The following is a 14,693-nucleotide window of genomic DNA, read 5'->3' on the forward strand; positions in this document are numbered from 1 at the left end:
ATCCATGACGTCTTTCTTTTCTTGCACACAAAGCCTAAGTTCCACATCCTGCTGGCTTTCTTTTTTTTTTTTTTAAAAAGGACAATGCAAGTGGGGAGGGGCGGAAGGGAGAGGGCCAGAGGGAAAGGGAGTGAGAGAATCTTAAGCGGGCTCCACGCTCAGTGTGGAACCCAATTCAGAGCTCCTCAGGACCCTGACATCATGACCTGATCTGAAATCAAGAGTCCAACACTTGACTGAGCCACCCAGGCACCCTGCCTAACATTCTAATACCAGATACAAAGCATTTGACTAACTCCTTAAATATTATGAATTCTTTTTTCCTTTTATAGATTTAATGAGGTCCACCCTCTTAATAACAAGGATATTGATTACAAGAATGTTGGCTGTATTATTACTTACTATAGTAAACATTTATAAGGAAACAAATTGCCCAAAATAGGTTAAATTGTAGTTGCAGCATCAAAGATTATTAGAAAAATCATAATAGCATGGAAATATGTTCATTATATATTGCTGAGTGGAAAACTTGGGTAACCAAATATATGTAGAAACTCTGGTAACCAGATATATATAGAAGTACAACACCTATGATTACATGCATAAATTCAAACTTTTTACTCTTTAAAATAGAAAAGGAGATCAAACTGCATATTTGGTTACCCGAGTTTTCCACTCAACTATACATATCTGTATATATAGAGATATATAGACATATATAGAAATACAACACCTATGTATACACATACAGGTAGCCGGGGAGAGAGACAGAGACACAGAGAAAAACAGAAAGAGAGAGAGGGAATTGTATCTCTATTTTCTTCATCCTCCATTTAATTTCAACTACAGGAAAAAATGCACTGGGAATTAAAAGCTGGAAGAGTACAAAATATGTGAACTATGATTATTTTGGGGAGATGGGAATGCGTGTTATTTTTGCTATTTGCACTTTTTAACTATTTGATAATTTTATAATTACATTACTTTTGTAATTTGTGTAGTATTTCAAGTAAAAGTTTATATCCAAATTTTCAGTCATTTAAAAAAATTTTTCAGTCATTTCTAGTAAAAGGTGTATCAGCATAATATGATTATTTCAACTTTTTAAAAAAATTCTGGCGTAGTTAGCATACAGTGTTATATTAGGTTCAGGTGTACAATATAGTGACTGCACAATTCTATACATTTCTCAGTGCTCATCATGACAAGTGTGCTCTTCATCCTCTTCACCTACTTCACCCATCCCCCACCCACCTCCCCTCTGGTAACCACCACTTTGTTCTTTATAGTTAAGAGTCTGTTTTTTGGTTTGTCTCTTTTTTGTTTTGTTTGTTTTTTAAATTACACATATCAGTGAAATCATATGGTATTTGTCTTTCTCTGACTGGCTTATTTCCCTTAGCATAATATTCTCTAGATCCATCCATGTTGCTGCAAAAGGCAATGATTATTTTGTTAGCCCACAAATAAAGCTCATATCACATTTTCCAAAGTTATGAAATGAAATTTGGCACAATCAAAAAATAATGTCACCCAACAAAAATAAATCTTGAATGGTTAACTTTAATTTAGCACAACACGAAGTATGCTACTAAAAAGCAGACATTAAATACATCTCCTCAAGTAATTCTTAAAACAACATCCTAATTTAATACCAATAATTTAGTTAACATTATACGGTTACATGTAACATGTTTCAAAATAATCAAATCACATAAAATTTTGAAACAAAAAGAATTCAGGGAAGTCTTCAGTTAAGCAATGTACCTAGGAAGCAGGGCAATTGATAATATCTTTGCTTTGTGTAGCATGGAAGCATATGGATCTAAATACCTGTTAATATAGCACTACTGAAATTAGAGCCAAGATGACATCAGGAAAATTTTTCTCTGCTAGTTTATTCTTGGGAACTACTTTGAGTAACATGCAATTTCTCCCACTTTGTGAAATTCCTTTTTTTCCATTGTATCTTCGCCTGTGACTCAGGGCTTGAGAAACTTCAGTTCTCCCCGACCCATGAAGTAGTAGTGTAGGTGCCCAAAGAGCCTTGATCTGGTGGAGTAATGGAGAAGGCACTGGAAGAATAAGGGAGCATCTGAGAGGATCACAATGAACCAAGTTGAAAATGACCATGGTTACAAAAGTTAGCGTGAAAAGTTTTATCAGATTGTCAAAATTGTGGAATGGTGGGCTGATTACACTAGAAAACTGGACACCTGATCTCTAACTCGGGATTCTTATGGTTAGTGGTATGGGCTTGGATGAGTCAGAGTAGTCTTGTTCACCTTGGAAATAGGGTTTGGGCCAGTTTTATTAAAGTATTAAAAACCCTTCCAGATGCAGTTTTATCCCTCCAAGGTAATACCACTGTGGATACTTAACTATTATCAGCTACTGCTTTGGCAACAGTGAAAAATATCGGTTTCAATACTATTAAAACAATAAATGAACCACTAACATTTTCAAAACATGATATGATACAAACCACTGAAAAATTGTTATCCCTGAATACTTTTTATCTCCTTTAAGAAAACTGCCTCTTCTTTCTGATCCAAAATGCCATATAGTTTCTCTTTATTTATGTAACACTATTTTCTTGGTTGCTATGGAAAATACATTGTGTCTAAAATTTTATTTTTTGTACCGATAAGTAAATTTCTCGGGAAACTCTTTTCAGCAATGTCTTAAAATATTCATTAAATTCTTAATTTCTTTACTTTGAAGTGTCGGCATTCAAGGGATCAATACAATTTACAAAACTAGAAGTTTCATCTGAAAACCTATAGGCTTTTAGTGTCCTTAATTTGAATTTGAATTCCCTCTTATTATAAATTAATGAAAACTTGATGAGCAAATATGTATATTGATATTTGATACTTTTAAGGACATATGGGGAACTCATACACCTTAAACAGATAAATACATTCAAGAGAATATTACCAGGCTTGATTCGCCTCTTCGGATCTCAGAAAGTAAACAGTACTTGACTTTCACCCAGCTCCCAAAACTCAGCTTTATTTCTGCTGCAGGAGAAGAGAGGATTTCATTCAACTAGATAACTGACCAGTACGGGTCGCTGTACACTGGAAATAATATATTATTTATCATAGTAAGACAAACTTCCCGTTTTGAGGGAAACGACTTGCTGGGTCTTTGCGAACACCTCAATTTCTCTTTTGATCCTACTTCACAAGCAGTGCTAAGAAATTAGTATTTAGACTTCTTTTTAGGAACTCCCTAATACAGGTCACCTCTATATTCTCCTTTGAGTGCTAGACTGGCCAGGAAAGCGGAGATTTCTTCTCGTATGCTAAAAGTGTATGTCAAATAAGCATTATGAACCCTGCCTATGTTAACTTTCTTCTCACATACATGAAGTGGGGTAATGCAGGGCTCTTGATAGGCAATAAATGTAAACAATGCCATATGCTTTAATTACTCATTTCATTCAATGTTCACAACTAAGAAACGATAATGGCAAGCTACGAAATATAATAAAGAAGAAAATAATTGTGAAGTTTAAGCAAATATTTAATATGAAATTTATGACACATACATTTATGATCTCATATCCCTGATCTTTCTTTCTTTTACTTTCCTGAAATTTGCAAATACCTTTTTAGCTCTGAATAGCTAATTCGATACCAGAAACAACGATTCATTCTGGTAGGCACCATATATATATTTGGTGAAAAAGAAAGGAGCTAAATCCCATACTGATAATACACATTGATAATCATAGTTTCAAGTTTGAAGTATGCTCCTAGTTCCTGGCAGTATAAAAAGGCTTCTAGTTTTGTTTATAAATGTAAAACAAATTTATCTGTAGCACTAATGTGATCATAGAAAGTGATCCATGAGATCTTCCTTATCTTGCACACACACCACACCGAGGTTAATCCTCTGAGTGAAACCTCCTGAGTGACTATCTGAAAGGCTATGTTCCACAACCTGCTGGCTTTCCTGACATTCTAACAGTAGGTGCAAGGCATTTGACTATATCTTTAAATATTATGGAAACGTCTTTCATTTCATAGATCTAATAAAGTTCACCATCTCTAATAACAAACAGATATTTCTTAAAGGAAAGATAATCTCTGGATAACAATACATGATTTTAGGATCTGAGAGGTAAAATGTGTTTGTAAAGTTGATATAATACAGAGCATAAAAATGAGCATATTGATTCTGGAGGGAGAAAGACTTAATTCTAATCCCAATTCAGTCACATGCTAAATGTATGGCAAGGTATTTCTCCAAGTCTCAGGACTTTTTATCTGCAAAATAACACCTAAATTGAATAACTGCTGTAAAGATAAGAATTGACATTTGTAAAGATCCAGCAGAGGGTACACATTAGGTGCTTAATAAATAGTAATTATTTATTCTCATCCATCATTGCATGGCATCATTGGCTAAAGTAGTATTTCAGCTCTGAGAGCATACATTTGGTCTGTGATAAACTAGCTGAGCAGTTCAAGTACAAGTCCAACTAATATAAAGATATGCAGTGATCAGATAAATAAATAAAGATTCTTTGGGCATTTTCTACAAATTGTCTTCCTATACAGCTGTCTTCTAAATATAAGCTTTAAGACTCTGGGATAAGCTAAGAGATCAAAAATTGCCTTTATCACCTTTATGGCTTTAGTCTGGAAAAAATTATTAACAGTGATAATGACCTTGAGCTCTTACGGAATTTCCATAACTACTGTGTAAGTATATTCACTACCAAGAAATTGATATATTTTTTTTTTTGGTACCACTGAAATAATAAAGTGAGATAGAATTTAGAAGACAAATTTCAGAGGTCTAGTCATTATAAAGTGCCTACGATTGTCACGTTAAGATCTGAGACAGATAAAACTCATATTAAAACATAAGGCAAACGTTTTAAATAAAATGCCTTGATGATTCAAGTTCTACTGAACTACTGCCTCAACTGACTGAAACTCTAACTTGCACAGTTTAAGTGCAACTGCTCGAGCTTAAGATCAGTTTTGGGGGGGGAATAATACACACACACACACACACACACACACACACACATCCAGCAACGATTCCTTTTAAAACCTGAATCTAGATGCACAATCATTCAGAGATTCAATTATTTCAATGATTATAGTACCTAGATGGTTTCCTTTTCATTCTGGGGAATAAACACACTTAAATACCATGCACAGCTTAGAGAAAGTGACCATGGATCATCTGATTGTAAGGACTGTGAGGACATGATAGAGTCATTAGAATGGTAAGAGCAATCTGATTTTTACCTTCTCATTTGAGGCAGTTTATCTACAGTCCAAAAAAATGCTTTCAATCATTTCACTGATTAAACACCAAAGCATTTTTCCCATTGTCAGTGGAAATGGCTGGCACTTAATTAAAATAGACTCTTCTAACTATAACTAATTGAATAAATAGTGGCTAAAATGGAGAATTGATAAATAACTAAATAATGTAAAAATGAGAATCATCAAAACACTTTTGAGAACACAGTTCTGCTTGGAGGGCTCCAGGGAGGAAGTGCCTCATTTTCAAGAAAGGAATGACGCTTCTTTTGTTTTCGTTCAATTCTTTCTTGCCTTTCTTTTTTTTCCTAAAAAGAAAATAGAAAACTATAAATTTATATGCATATATAAGCATTATTTTCAAATCAAGTTGCTTGCTAAAGAACAAAGTAATCTATTATAAGACATTTAAATGTCACTTCCTATTTAACTGGTTATAAAGGAATAGTGGCTGAGAATATTGCTCATTTATAAGTATACTACCAACAGGTATTAATGCACCACTTGATCACTTATTTTTTCATATTAAAAGTGGTAATATTTAAACAAAGTTATGAAAAAATGGGGGAAAAAAGACCTATAATTCTGTAACTCAAAGAGTATAATTATGAGAAGTTAGTGATGTCTCTCTTTTTTTTTAAAGATTTTATTTATTTATTTGACAGAGCGAGAGAACACAAGTAGGCAGAGTGGCAGGCAGAGAGAGAGGGAGAAGCAGGCTCCCTGCTGAGCAGGGAGCCCGATGCGGGGCTTGATCCCAGGAGCCTGGGATCATGACCTGAGGCGAAGGCAGACGCTTAACCAACTGAGCCACCCAGGCGCCCCTAGTGATGTCTTTCCGAGAACAGATTCTCAGAACTAAATTTACTGGGTACAAAGGTTGAATATGCCATGACAGCAGGGATACTTCAAAATTTTTATAAATAGTTGAAAATTAAGTCTCATGTTTCTTTGCTTATTTATTATTAAGCTTGAGCACATTTTTATTTCTTAGCCTTTTTGTGAATTTTTTGCTCAATTATCTGGCTCATCTAACTATATGGGTATCAATGTTTTTAATGTTTGGCAATTTTATATTTCATATGATAAATATTATCTTTGCAAAGCAAATATTTTATCTACATTAATTTTAGTCCTTTTTAGCCAAAAAAAATTAAATATTTCAGCCAAGACAATTGTTTAAACAGTAATGTAATCAAAGCCTGTGTGCCCATCTGCCTTATGAAAAAAAAAACAAAAAACAACTAATACTTTTGAAGGTCTCTGTGTTCATCCCTTCATCGCACTGCTTCCTCTCCACCCCGCTGAGGTAACCATTACTCTCAGTTTGATGCTTAGCATTCCAGTGCATCTCTTCATACTTGTATTATAAATGTTATTAATCCCAAAACAAGTAATTTTGTTTTGCATGTTTTTATTAGAGTAAGATGTAACATGCTATATATATTTTTGCAACTTCCTTTTTTATTCATCTTAATATCTCTAAGATCCATCTATGTGAATCATAGCTCTAGTTCATTGATATTCCACAAAATATTCATAGAATTCCAGCATGTCAACTTATCACCATTTGTTAACCTATTTTTGTTGTTGTTGAAAACATGATGGTTTTTTTTTTTCCATGTAAGAACAATACTATAAAAATCCCTGTTTGTTTCCTTGTACTTAAAAGATTTTCTCTCCATGTATATGCCTAGGAGTGAAATTGCTGGTTTTCTAGGGTATTAGTATGTTCAACTTTGCTGGGAAATGATTTATTTTCCAAAGCAGCTGTAGGAATCCACCCTCCAAGCAGCACCTACACTGACTTTTTATGTTAATGCATTAATGATTTTAAATTCAATATCTGTTCATGTTTTCCTTTGTTATTTCTATAGCACTTCTCGGTTTAGAAAAGCACCTTATCCCCATGAGACTTGATAGTGTTTTATTTTCTTTCAGTTCTTCTCTTGTTTGGCATTTTATATTTAATGTTTAGGTGCTTTTGAAGTTTCTATCGCTGTTTCTTTGAAGTGATTTCATGCCCAAATATCACACAAATAACCCGAGTTATAGTATCCTTGCATCTATTAATTTGTGTCACTTTATTATATGGCACATCTTTACTTGTAACAGGTTCTGAGAGATCCTGAGGGGGGTCTATTATTTTACTGGTATTACATTGCTTTGATCTGTGTTCATTCATTCAACTGTTCAGCACTGAGATCCTACACTGGGTCAAGCAGTATACCTACTGGGGACCAGGGATAAAGTGATTCTAAAATCCAAACACACAGATTCGGTCCTTGTCCCTCAGGGGATTTTCAAAACGGATGGTTAATAAACAATTAAATAAACAACAGATCATTTCAAATGGTGAGAATTTCTATGGAACATATAAAGAAGTTGTTGTGATTGTTAAAGAATAAAAGGGAGTACTTACGTTCAAAGAAAAGTGGATTCAGGGAAAGTCACTTCAAAGTGAGACAAGCCGGGTAAGAGAAGCCCCTTGTGAGAGGCATTAGGAGAGAGCATTCCAAGCAGAGCGAACAGTGTGTGTGAGGGCTCCGACATGTGGGAGACACATGGGATGTGAGAGGAAACGAGAGAACCAGCGTGAGCCAGCATGACTCAAACTGGGCGGAAGACAGGAGGGGTACCAGATGGGAATAAAAAGGCAGGTGAGTGAGGTGCTGTGGGCTCTGCAGGCCACAGTAACATCTGGAACACAGGTTAAGAGAAGAGAAGTCAACAGTGCCACTGCGGAGGAAGGCAGAGAAATGAGAAACACCAGGGGAGCAGGGCAGCCAGGGAAGAAAACAGGGAAGAAAACAATTCCTTTCCCCAGAAGGGGAAAGCGACCACGCAGAATGTTTTGAGAGGTCTGGGGAATGCAGCAGAAAACAACACAACTGGATGGCTAGATGGTTTGGCAAAACTAACTTTCCAAGCGTAGTTTCAGTAGAGTGATGGTGAAAGAGACAAGCCCGGAGTGTGCTGAGGGTAAAAGGGGTACGGAGAACCAAGAAGTGTAAATGAAACTTTGTAGAAGTTTAGCTATTAAAAAAAAAGAGCAGTGAAATGTGGAGCCACATCTGGAGGCAAATGAGGAATTAAGAATTAAGAATTATACATCTTGGAAAGTGATGGGAATAATCCAGGAGAGAAGAATGCTGGTTCATGGGACAGTGGAATGGTAAATTTATATTTTACTGCTTGACGGAAACAGTCCTACACTTCATCTTATTTTGAAAATATTATCATCCATATTCTCACATTTTTATTATACCGGATGAATTTTAGAACCATTTTGTTTCCCTGCACACACTCCCTTCAAAGAAATGACTATGTGGGGATTACTATGAAATTTAAACATTAATCCTGGAATGCTTGAAATGTTAGTAATACTTGCTCTTTTCATCCTGCAGCTCAGATTGTCTCTTCATTTCTCCAAGTCTCTGCTAACACTATAAAGTTTGGTGGTTTCCTTATATTGGTGATTTTCTCAAAGAGCAACAGTATCCAGGAACCCTTAGACAATGTTGCCTCTGCGGGCTGGATGGCTTGGGAGGGGCAGCATTTTGGTAAATTATGAGGTGTCTATGATTCTTTCACCAGCATATGTATGGAATTGAGAGGTGTCACAAGAATACCATAATGCAAGGTTTCCATCAGCATACAATTATTTACATACAACAAAAGGAATGAAGAGAGAAATGAAATTCCTTTTTTCTGTCTTAACATTTTGCTCCATGCTTGCTACTCCTACTGAAGCAAAGAGCGAATCTCCTTTCAGAATCCTAACTGAGAAAAACAAAACAAACCCCCCCCCAAAACCCAAAAAACTGTAATTGGGTCACTGTTAATCATTTTATATATGAGAGAGGCAGACCCTCCAACTAGGGAGCAGAAAAGCAATGACTAGGCTGTGTCCACAGAAACTGACTGAACAAACCCCTTTTTGTCCATTCCATTTAACATGGGGGGAGAGAGGGAAACATGAAACAAGTTTGCTCTTACTAGTAGGGGCTAAGAAAGTCAGAATAGGAAATAAGCAATTAATTATCAACCTTAATATTAATTAAGATGATCAATAAGGCTATCTGGAATAATCAGAAGAACCTTGTTAAAGTCCTTCTGTTGGTATTTTTATTAGGATTACATTAAATTTGTAAATTACTTCAGGGAGCACTGACATCTATAACATCATTATAAGACTGAGTGTTTCTATCCAAGAGCAGTTTTGATCCATGTTCTCAAGTCTTCATTTGGGTCCTGCGGAAGTGCTCTAAAATTTTCTTCCTAGTGGTCTTGCACATTTCTTAAGTTTATTCCTAAGTGCTCCATGTTTTTATCCTATCTTAAATAGTCTGCTTTGTGTCCTGCATGCCTCTCTAGCTACTACTGGTTCTAAAGTTGATGTGAAAAAGTAAACAGTAACAGTCAGAAATACTTTGAAATAAGAGCTATGAAGAAAGATTAACCAAAACAGATATGAAAACATATAAAGCCCTGATAATGAAACAGTATGGTACTGGAATATGTACCATGAGATTTGAGATTGACCACAGAACAGAAAGTCAAGAAACAGACCCTAAAATCTGGGAAGGTATCATATAACAAAGGCAGTACCTCAAATCAATGGGTAAAAGATAGGCTATTTCATAGGAGATGAGTTTGGAAAAAATAAAGTCCAAATCATGTATCTCAGTTTTATCAAGGTAAATTACAAGCTGATCAAATGTTAAAATGTGAAGATATTGAGTCATAATGTTACTAGAAGGAAAATGGGAGCATTTCATTTAACCTCGAGTTATAAAGAAAGTTTTTTTCAACTACGCTTGAAAATCAGAACCCAAAAGACTGATAAATTTGACACCAGAAAATAAAATAACATTTTTCATGGCATAAAGTACTATATGCAAAGTTGAGAGACCAACAAAGCAATGGGAAAAAAGTAGTTGTAACTCCTACCAGAAATGATAGGCTAATTTCCCTGGTATATAAACAAACTTCTAAAAATCAAGAAAAAGACCAAGAGAAAAATGTGCAAAGTCTGTGAATTAACAATTGACAAACAAAATTACAAATGACCCTTATACAAATGAAAGGCTGCTCAAGTTCAGTCCTAACCAGAGAAATACAACCACAGAATACCCTGGACAGGGGCGCCTGGGTGGCTCAGTTGGTTGAGCGTCTGCCTTTGGCTCGGGTATTGATCTCAGGGTCCTGGGAATGAGCCCCACATCGGGCTCCCTGCTTGGCGGGAAGCCTGCTTCTCCCTCTCCCAACTCCCCCTGCTTGTGTTCCCCTCTCGCTGTGTCTTTCTCTGTCAAATAAATAAATAAAATCTTTAAAAAAAAAAATATGCTGGACAGTATTTTTAACTAGCAGATTGATGTGAATTCAAAATAGGTTTGACAAGAATTCCTACTGGAAAGAAACTCAACTGGATCCTAAACCCAGTGGAGCAATTTTACATGTTTTGATTGCTGCAACATGGGATGTGCTAACCACTCATATGAATGTGTCACCTCCTCATGTATAAAGTACTTATTCATATGAATGCCTTACTTGGTCAAAAAATGATAAACATGCATATTTATAATGATACTTTAAGAGAAACCAGTATTTTGCTTAACATCAATGAAAAATACTATAAGCATAGGTACATTTAAACAAACAAAAAATATAAAAAACAAAATAATGTTAAGTCCAGCTAGACATTTTCCTCCCAAACTTTCTTTCGCTAAACAACACCAAAACGAAACCTTCTCCTTGGGGTCATTAGAAAGAGCAAACGAGAACTTAAAAAATGGAATAACTATCTCACTATTCAGTTCAGTATTACTATGTGTCGTGACAAGTCCCATCTAAAATAGTCTGGCATACCGTCAAGCAGTGCGCTTGTCAGCTCTCCATGATTTTAGACGTAAGAGTCGTTGCAAAGCAAGAACAGGCGTGATTGGTAAGTGACTGCATGTCGGGATGCAGATAAGGAAGAACATTATGCCTGAAGTTTTAAGTCTGAGTGCTTGAGGGAATAGTAGAAGAGTCAACAGAAATGAGTAAATCAAAGACAATATGACAGACATGGGGAGAGAATGGATTCCACAGGGCAGCATCAGGTAAAAATGGTCAGTAGGCAGAGACAAAGAGAACTGGATGGAAACGGATGGAAAAGTCAAGAGTAAAGTACATTCACAAGACACAAGACCATTAACGGACAATACCTACCAGCCATTTTTCATATTCATCAATGGCTTGCTTATCTTTATCTTTTTTCTCTGCTCTTTTCAGTTCTTCTCTTCTTTTCTCATTTATTTTCTCTTTCTCCTTTTCTTTGAAAAAAGCATCCTTCTTTTCATTCCTATGTAGGATAGTAGAGAACACTGGACGGTTAACGGGCAGGATATAATAATAAAGATTCCCTAATATATCCTTGCCATAATGAGATGGCAATGCGTTAGTAAGTTTCAAGCAAATAATCTTTTTAAGAGCCTAAAGCGTTATTCACTTGAAATCTATCCTTTGGGATTACCATTTCTCAACGGCTGTCAGGTTATCTTTCCTTTTCTCAGCAATCGTTTCCTCCTCTTTCTGCTTCTTTGCTCTTTCATATTCTCTCTCCTTCTTATTTTTCTCTCTAAGATATTCCACCTTTTTCTCCTTCCATCGTTCAAAGGCCTGAAAAAGTTCACAACGATTTTCTTGTTAACTGTGAAAGTGATCACAGGAGAAGAGCCACAGCTCCTCACTAATCTACAGTAGTCAGAGAAGGCGACATGATGCAGGCAGGGACGCCAAGCCACTGAGTACCTGCAGCGCTTCTCCCTTTCTCACGGCATTTTCTTCCTCCGTTCTCTTCTTGTTTTTTGCCTCAAGCCTTTTTTGGGCAGCTATTTTCTTTGCTTCCTTTTCTTTCATAGCCTTCCAGGCCTCAAAGGATGCTAACGCTTCTTCTCTCTTAGAAGCTCTTTTCTATTTCAAAAAAATAAGAGACGGACATGTGTGTATAAACAGATGGACAGACAGCGGTAGATACAGACACACACATACAGATTGTGTTGAATTCCCTTCATAGTCATCATTTCTGGACATTGTTTTTCAAAGCAGGTAACTTATTTAGAATGGCTGGGACCAAAAGGATTTAGAAAAAAAATGCTATCAGAATTATTCATTGCAGCTTAAAAGGTCCTTTTCTAAAATCATTTATCAGATATTGATCTGCTATTCATGGGAAAGAACTCTTTTGGAAGCGTACTAAACAAATGTTATCAAAATAAACTATAATAGTCTGAGTGCTACTGCAAAATGCTCATAATAAAACCTTCCATTACAAGAAAAAGATGAGGAAAGTTCCAGGCTTATAAAGTAAGTCAGAGTGAGGTCAACCTGCCAAGTCATGCAGGAAGCCCCGATCTTTGCTTTGAACCTGAGTTTGGACTGACATCAAAGCATAAAACTGTTACAAAATAAACACAGCCCGAATGTTGAAACTGGGTGCCAGACCCGAAAAGATGTAGGTGAGGATTCGGTAAGAATGTTATTACTTGACTTACCGCCACCCAATCCCATAGTATTCTTTGCCTTATTGCTTAACGCTAAATGACATGAAGGCTTATAAAGAGAAAACATGCTTTAGAAGTAAAGGTACAAGCCACCTCAGCGAGGTGCGAACGGGACACGAGAAGGCGTCGGGCACTGAGCACAGCCGTCTAAGGCCACAGAGGTGCTGATGGGGACGCAGGCGCACCCACACACGGCTGCTCCATGCAGTCCCGGGCACTGGGGACCCGGGGTTCCTTCTAAATCCATTTAGTACTCGGCGGCACAGGGAAGGGCTTCTAGTTTAGAAGTTGGGAGGGAACTAAGCCTGTTGTGGGCCCCCAGGCAGGAGTCAGAGGTAGAGACCGAGGTACGGGCCCGACTGAAACGAGTCAGCTCCAGTGAGTGGGAAGGATACGGGTCAAGAGCCCAGGTGAGAGCTGGTCTTAAGGATACATATAAAATTCAAGGTGGGGAAGAGGAAAACTGGAGGTTCCTACCTGATGACCCTTTACGTTCTTGGCTAAGCTGTAAGACTGAAGTCAATTTTTAACAGTGAAAAGTAAAGAAAGAGTGAATAGGAGGTCACAAGTAATAAGTTCCTAATCAGTCGTGTCAAATCTATTCCACACATATAAAACCAGAAATCTCTGAGCATCTGTTTTTATGTAAGATGGCTTATTTATAACAAACTAAAAATGTGTGAAGTACCAGAGAAAATCAGTGATCAATTCTTTTATATACATGTTATTTTGCCATTTAAAAAAAAGAGTGGATTTAGAAATGTTACCCAGAGATATTTTACTGACTTAAAAACCCAGAATATTTTCCATTTCTATATTTCAGAATACCTGTTCATTTTGGATTCTTAAGTTTTCACTTTCGATCCGTTTAATTCTGTGCATTTCATGTAAATACACATTTTTCTTTTCTAACCACTCCTGTGAAAACAAGAAAAACATTATGTAATATTCAGGGTGCCTGGGTGGCTCATTCGGTTAAGTGTCTGCCTTCAGCTCAGGTCATGATCCCAGGGTCCTGGGATCCAGTCCTGTATCAGGCTCCCTGCTCAGTGGGGAGTCTGCTTCTCCCTCTGCCCCTCCCCACACTCAGGATGTCTCTCTCTCTTTCACTCTCCCTCGAAAAAATAAATAAATAACATCTTAAAAAAAAAAAAAAACAACTATGTAATATTGTTTCCCAAATGAATCAGAATTCTTATCCATTTCTGAAATACTTGACAGAAATTTTATTTTATTTTAAGATTTTATTTATTTATTTGAGAGAGAGAGCAGGAGCAGGGGAGAGGGGCAGAGGAAGAAGAAGAAGCAGACTCCCCACTGAGTAGGGAGCCCGATGTGGGGCTCGATCCCAGGACTCTGAGATCATGAGCTGAGCTGAAGGCAGACACCTAACCAACTGAGCCAGTGAGGCACCTGAGAAATTTTAAAAGAGCAAAACACAAAATTTAGAAGTTCTATATAAACTAGTATCATTTTTCTTTTTCTGATAATATTCTAATATATAAAGATGAGCATGAGTTAGGAAAATATAACAACAGACTTCAAAGATTGAATATAATGGCTACATAATTTAACACTTTTCTCCGAAATTTACAAGTACAATTTTCTAAAAGGTACTATTTTGTATAACAAACAAGACAGAAAAAAAAGGACCTCTTTTGGAACTGTGAAAAAATCAGGAAAGTCTTTTTCTGTGTAAGCTTAATGCAAAGTCTCAGGAAAAAATTAAAACTCTTTTTGTTCTTAACAATATACATTTTAAGGAGAAAAAGTATAAAAACATATATAGACCTTAACAGTATTTTTGCTTTTATCGTATTTTCATAAGTTGCTATGGAGTATTCTCTTAAAC

General features: G+C 36.4%; 1 protein-coding gene across 4 annotated transcripts in view; it reads right to left on the bottom strand.

The window, feature by feature from the left end:
- Positions 1-1,549: 1,549 nt before the first annotated feature.
- Positions 1,550-14,693, bottom strand: part of MAP9 (microtubule associated protein 9) — a 30,607-nt gene continuing 17,463 nt past the window's right edge. For 3 of the 4 annotated variants that reach the window (XM_027599829.2, XM_027599828.2, XM_027599832.2), the window contains 5 exons: positions 13,670-13,759; positions 12,090-12,251; positions 11,812-11,957; positions 11,508-11,640; positions 3,515-5,599 (listed from right to left, as the gene is read on the bottom strand). In XM_027599829.2, coding sequence (XP_027455630.1) covers positions 5,477-5,599; positions 11,508-11,640; positions 11,812-11,957; positions 12,090-12,251; positions 13,670-13,759 — 654 coding nt within the window. In that variant the 3' untranslated portion in view covers positions 3,515-5,476. Of the gene's footprint in view, positions 3,024-3,514; positions 5,600-11,507; positions 11,641-11,811; positions 11,958-12,089; positions 12,252-13,669; positions 13,760-14,693 lie in introns of those variants that run through there. The other variant, XR_003520951.1, reaches the window with a different exon arrangement.

Source organism: Zalophus californianus, chromosome 2, assembly GCF_009762305.2.
Source record: "Zalophus californianus isolate mZalCal1 chromosome 2, mZalCal1.pri.v2, whole genome shotgun sequence".
Lineage (NCBI taxonomy): Eukaryota > Metazoa > Chordata > Mammalia > Carnivora > Otariidae > Zalophus > Zalophus californianus.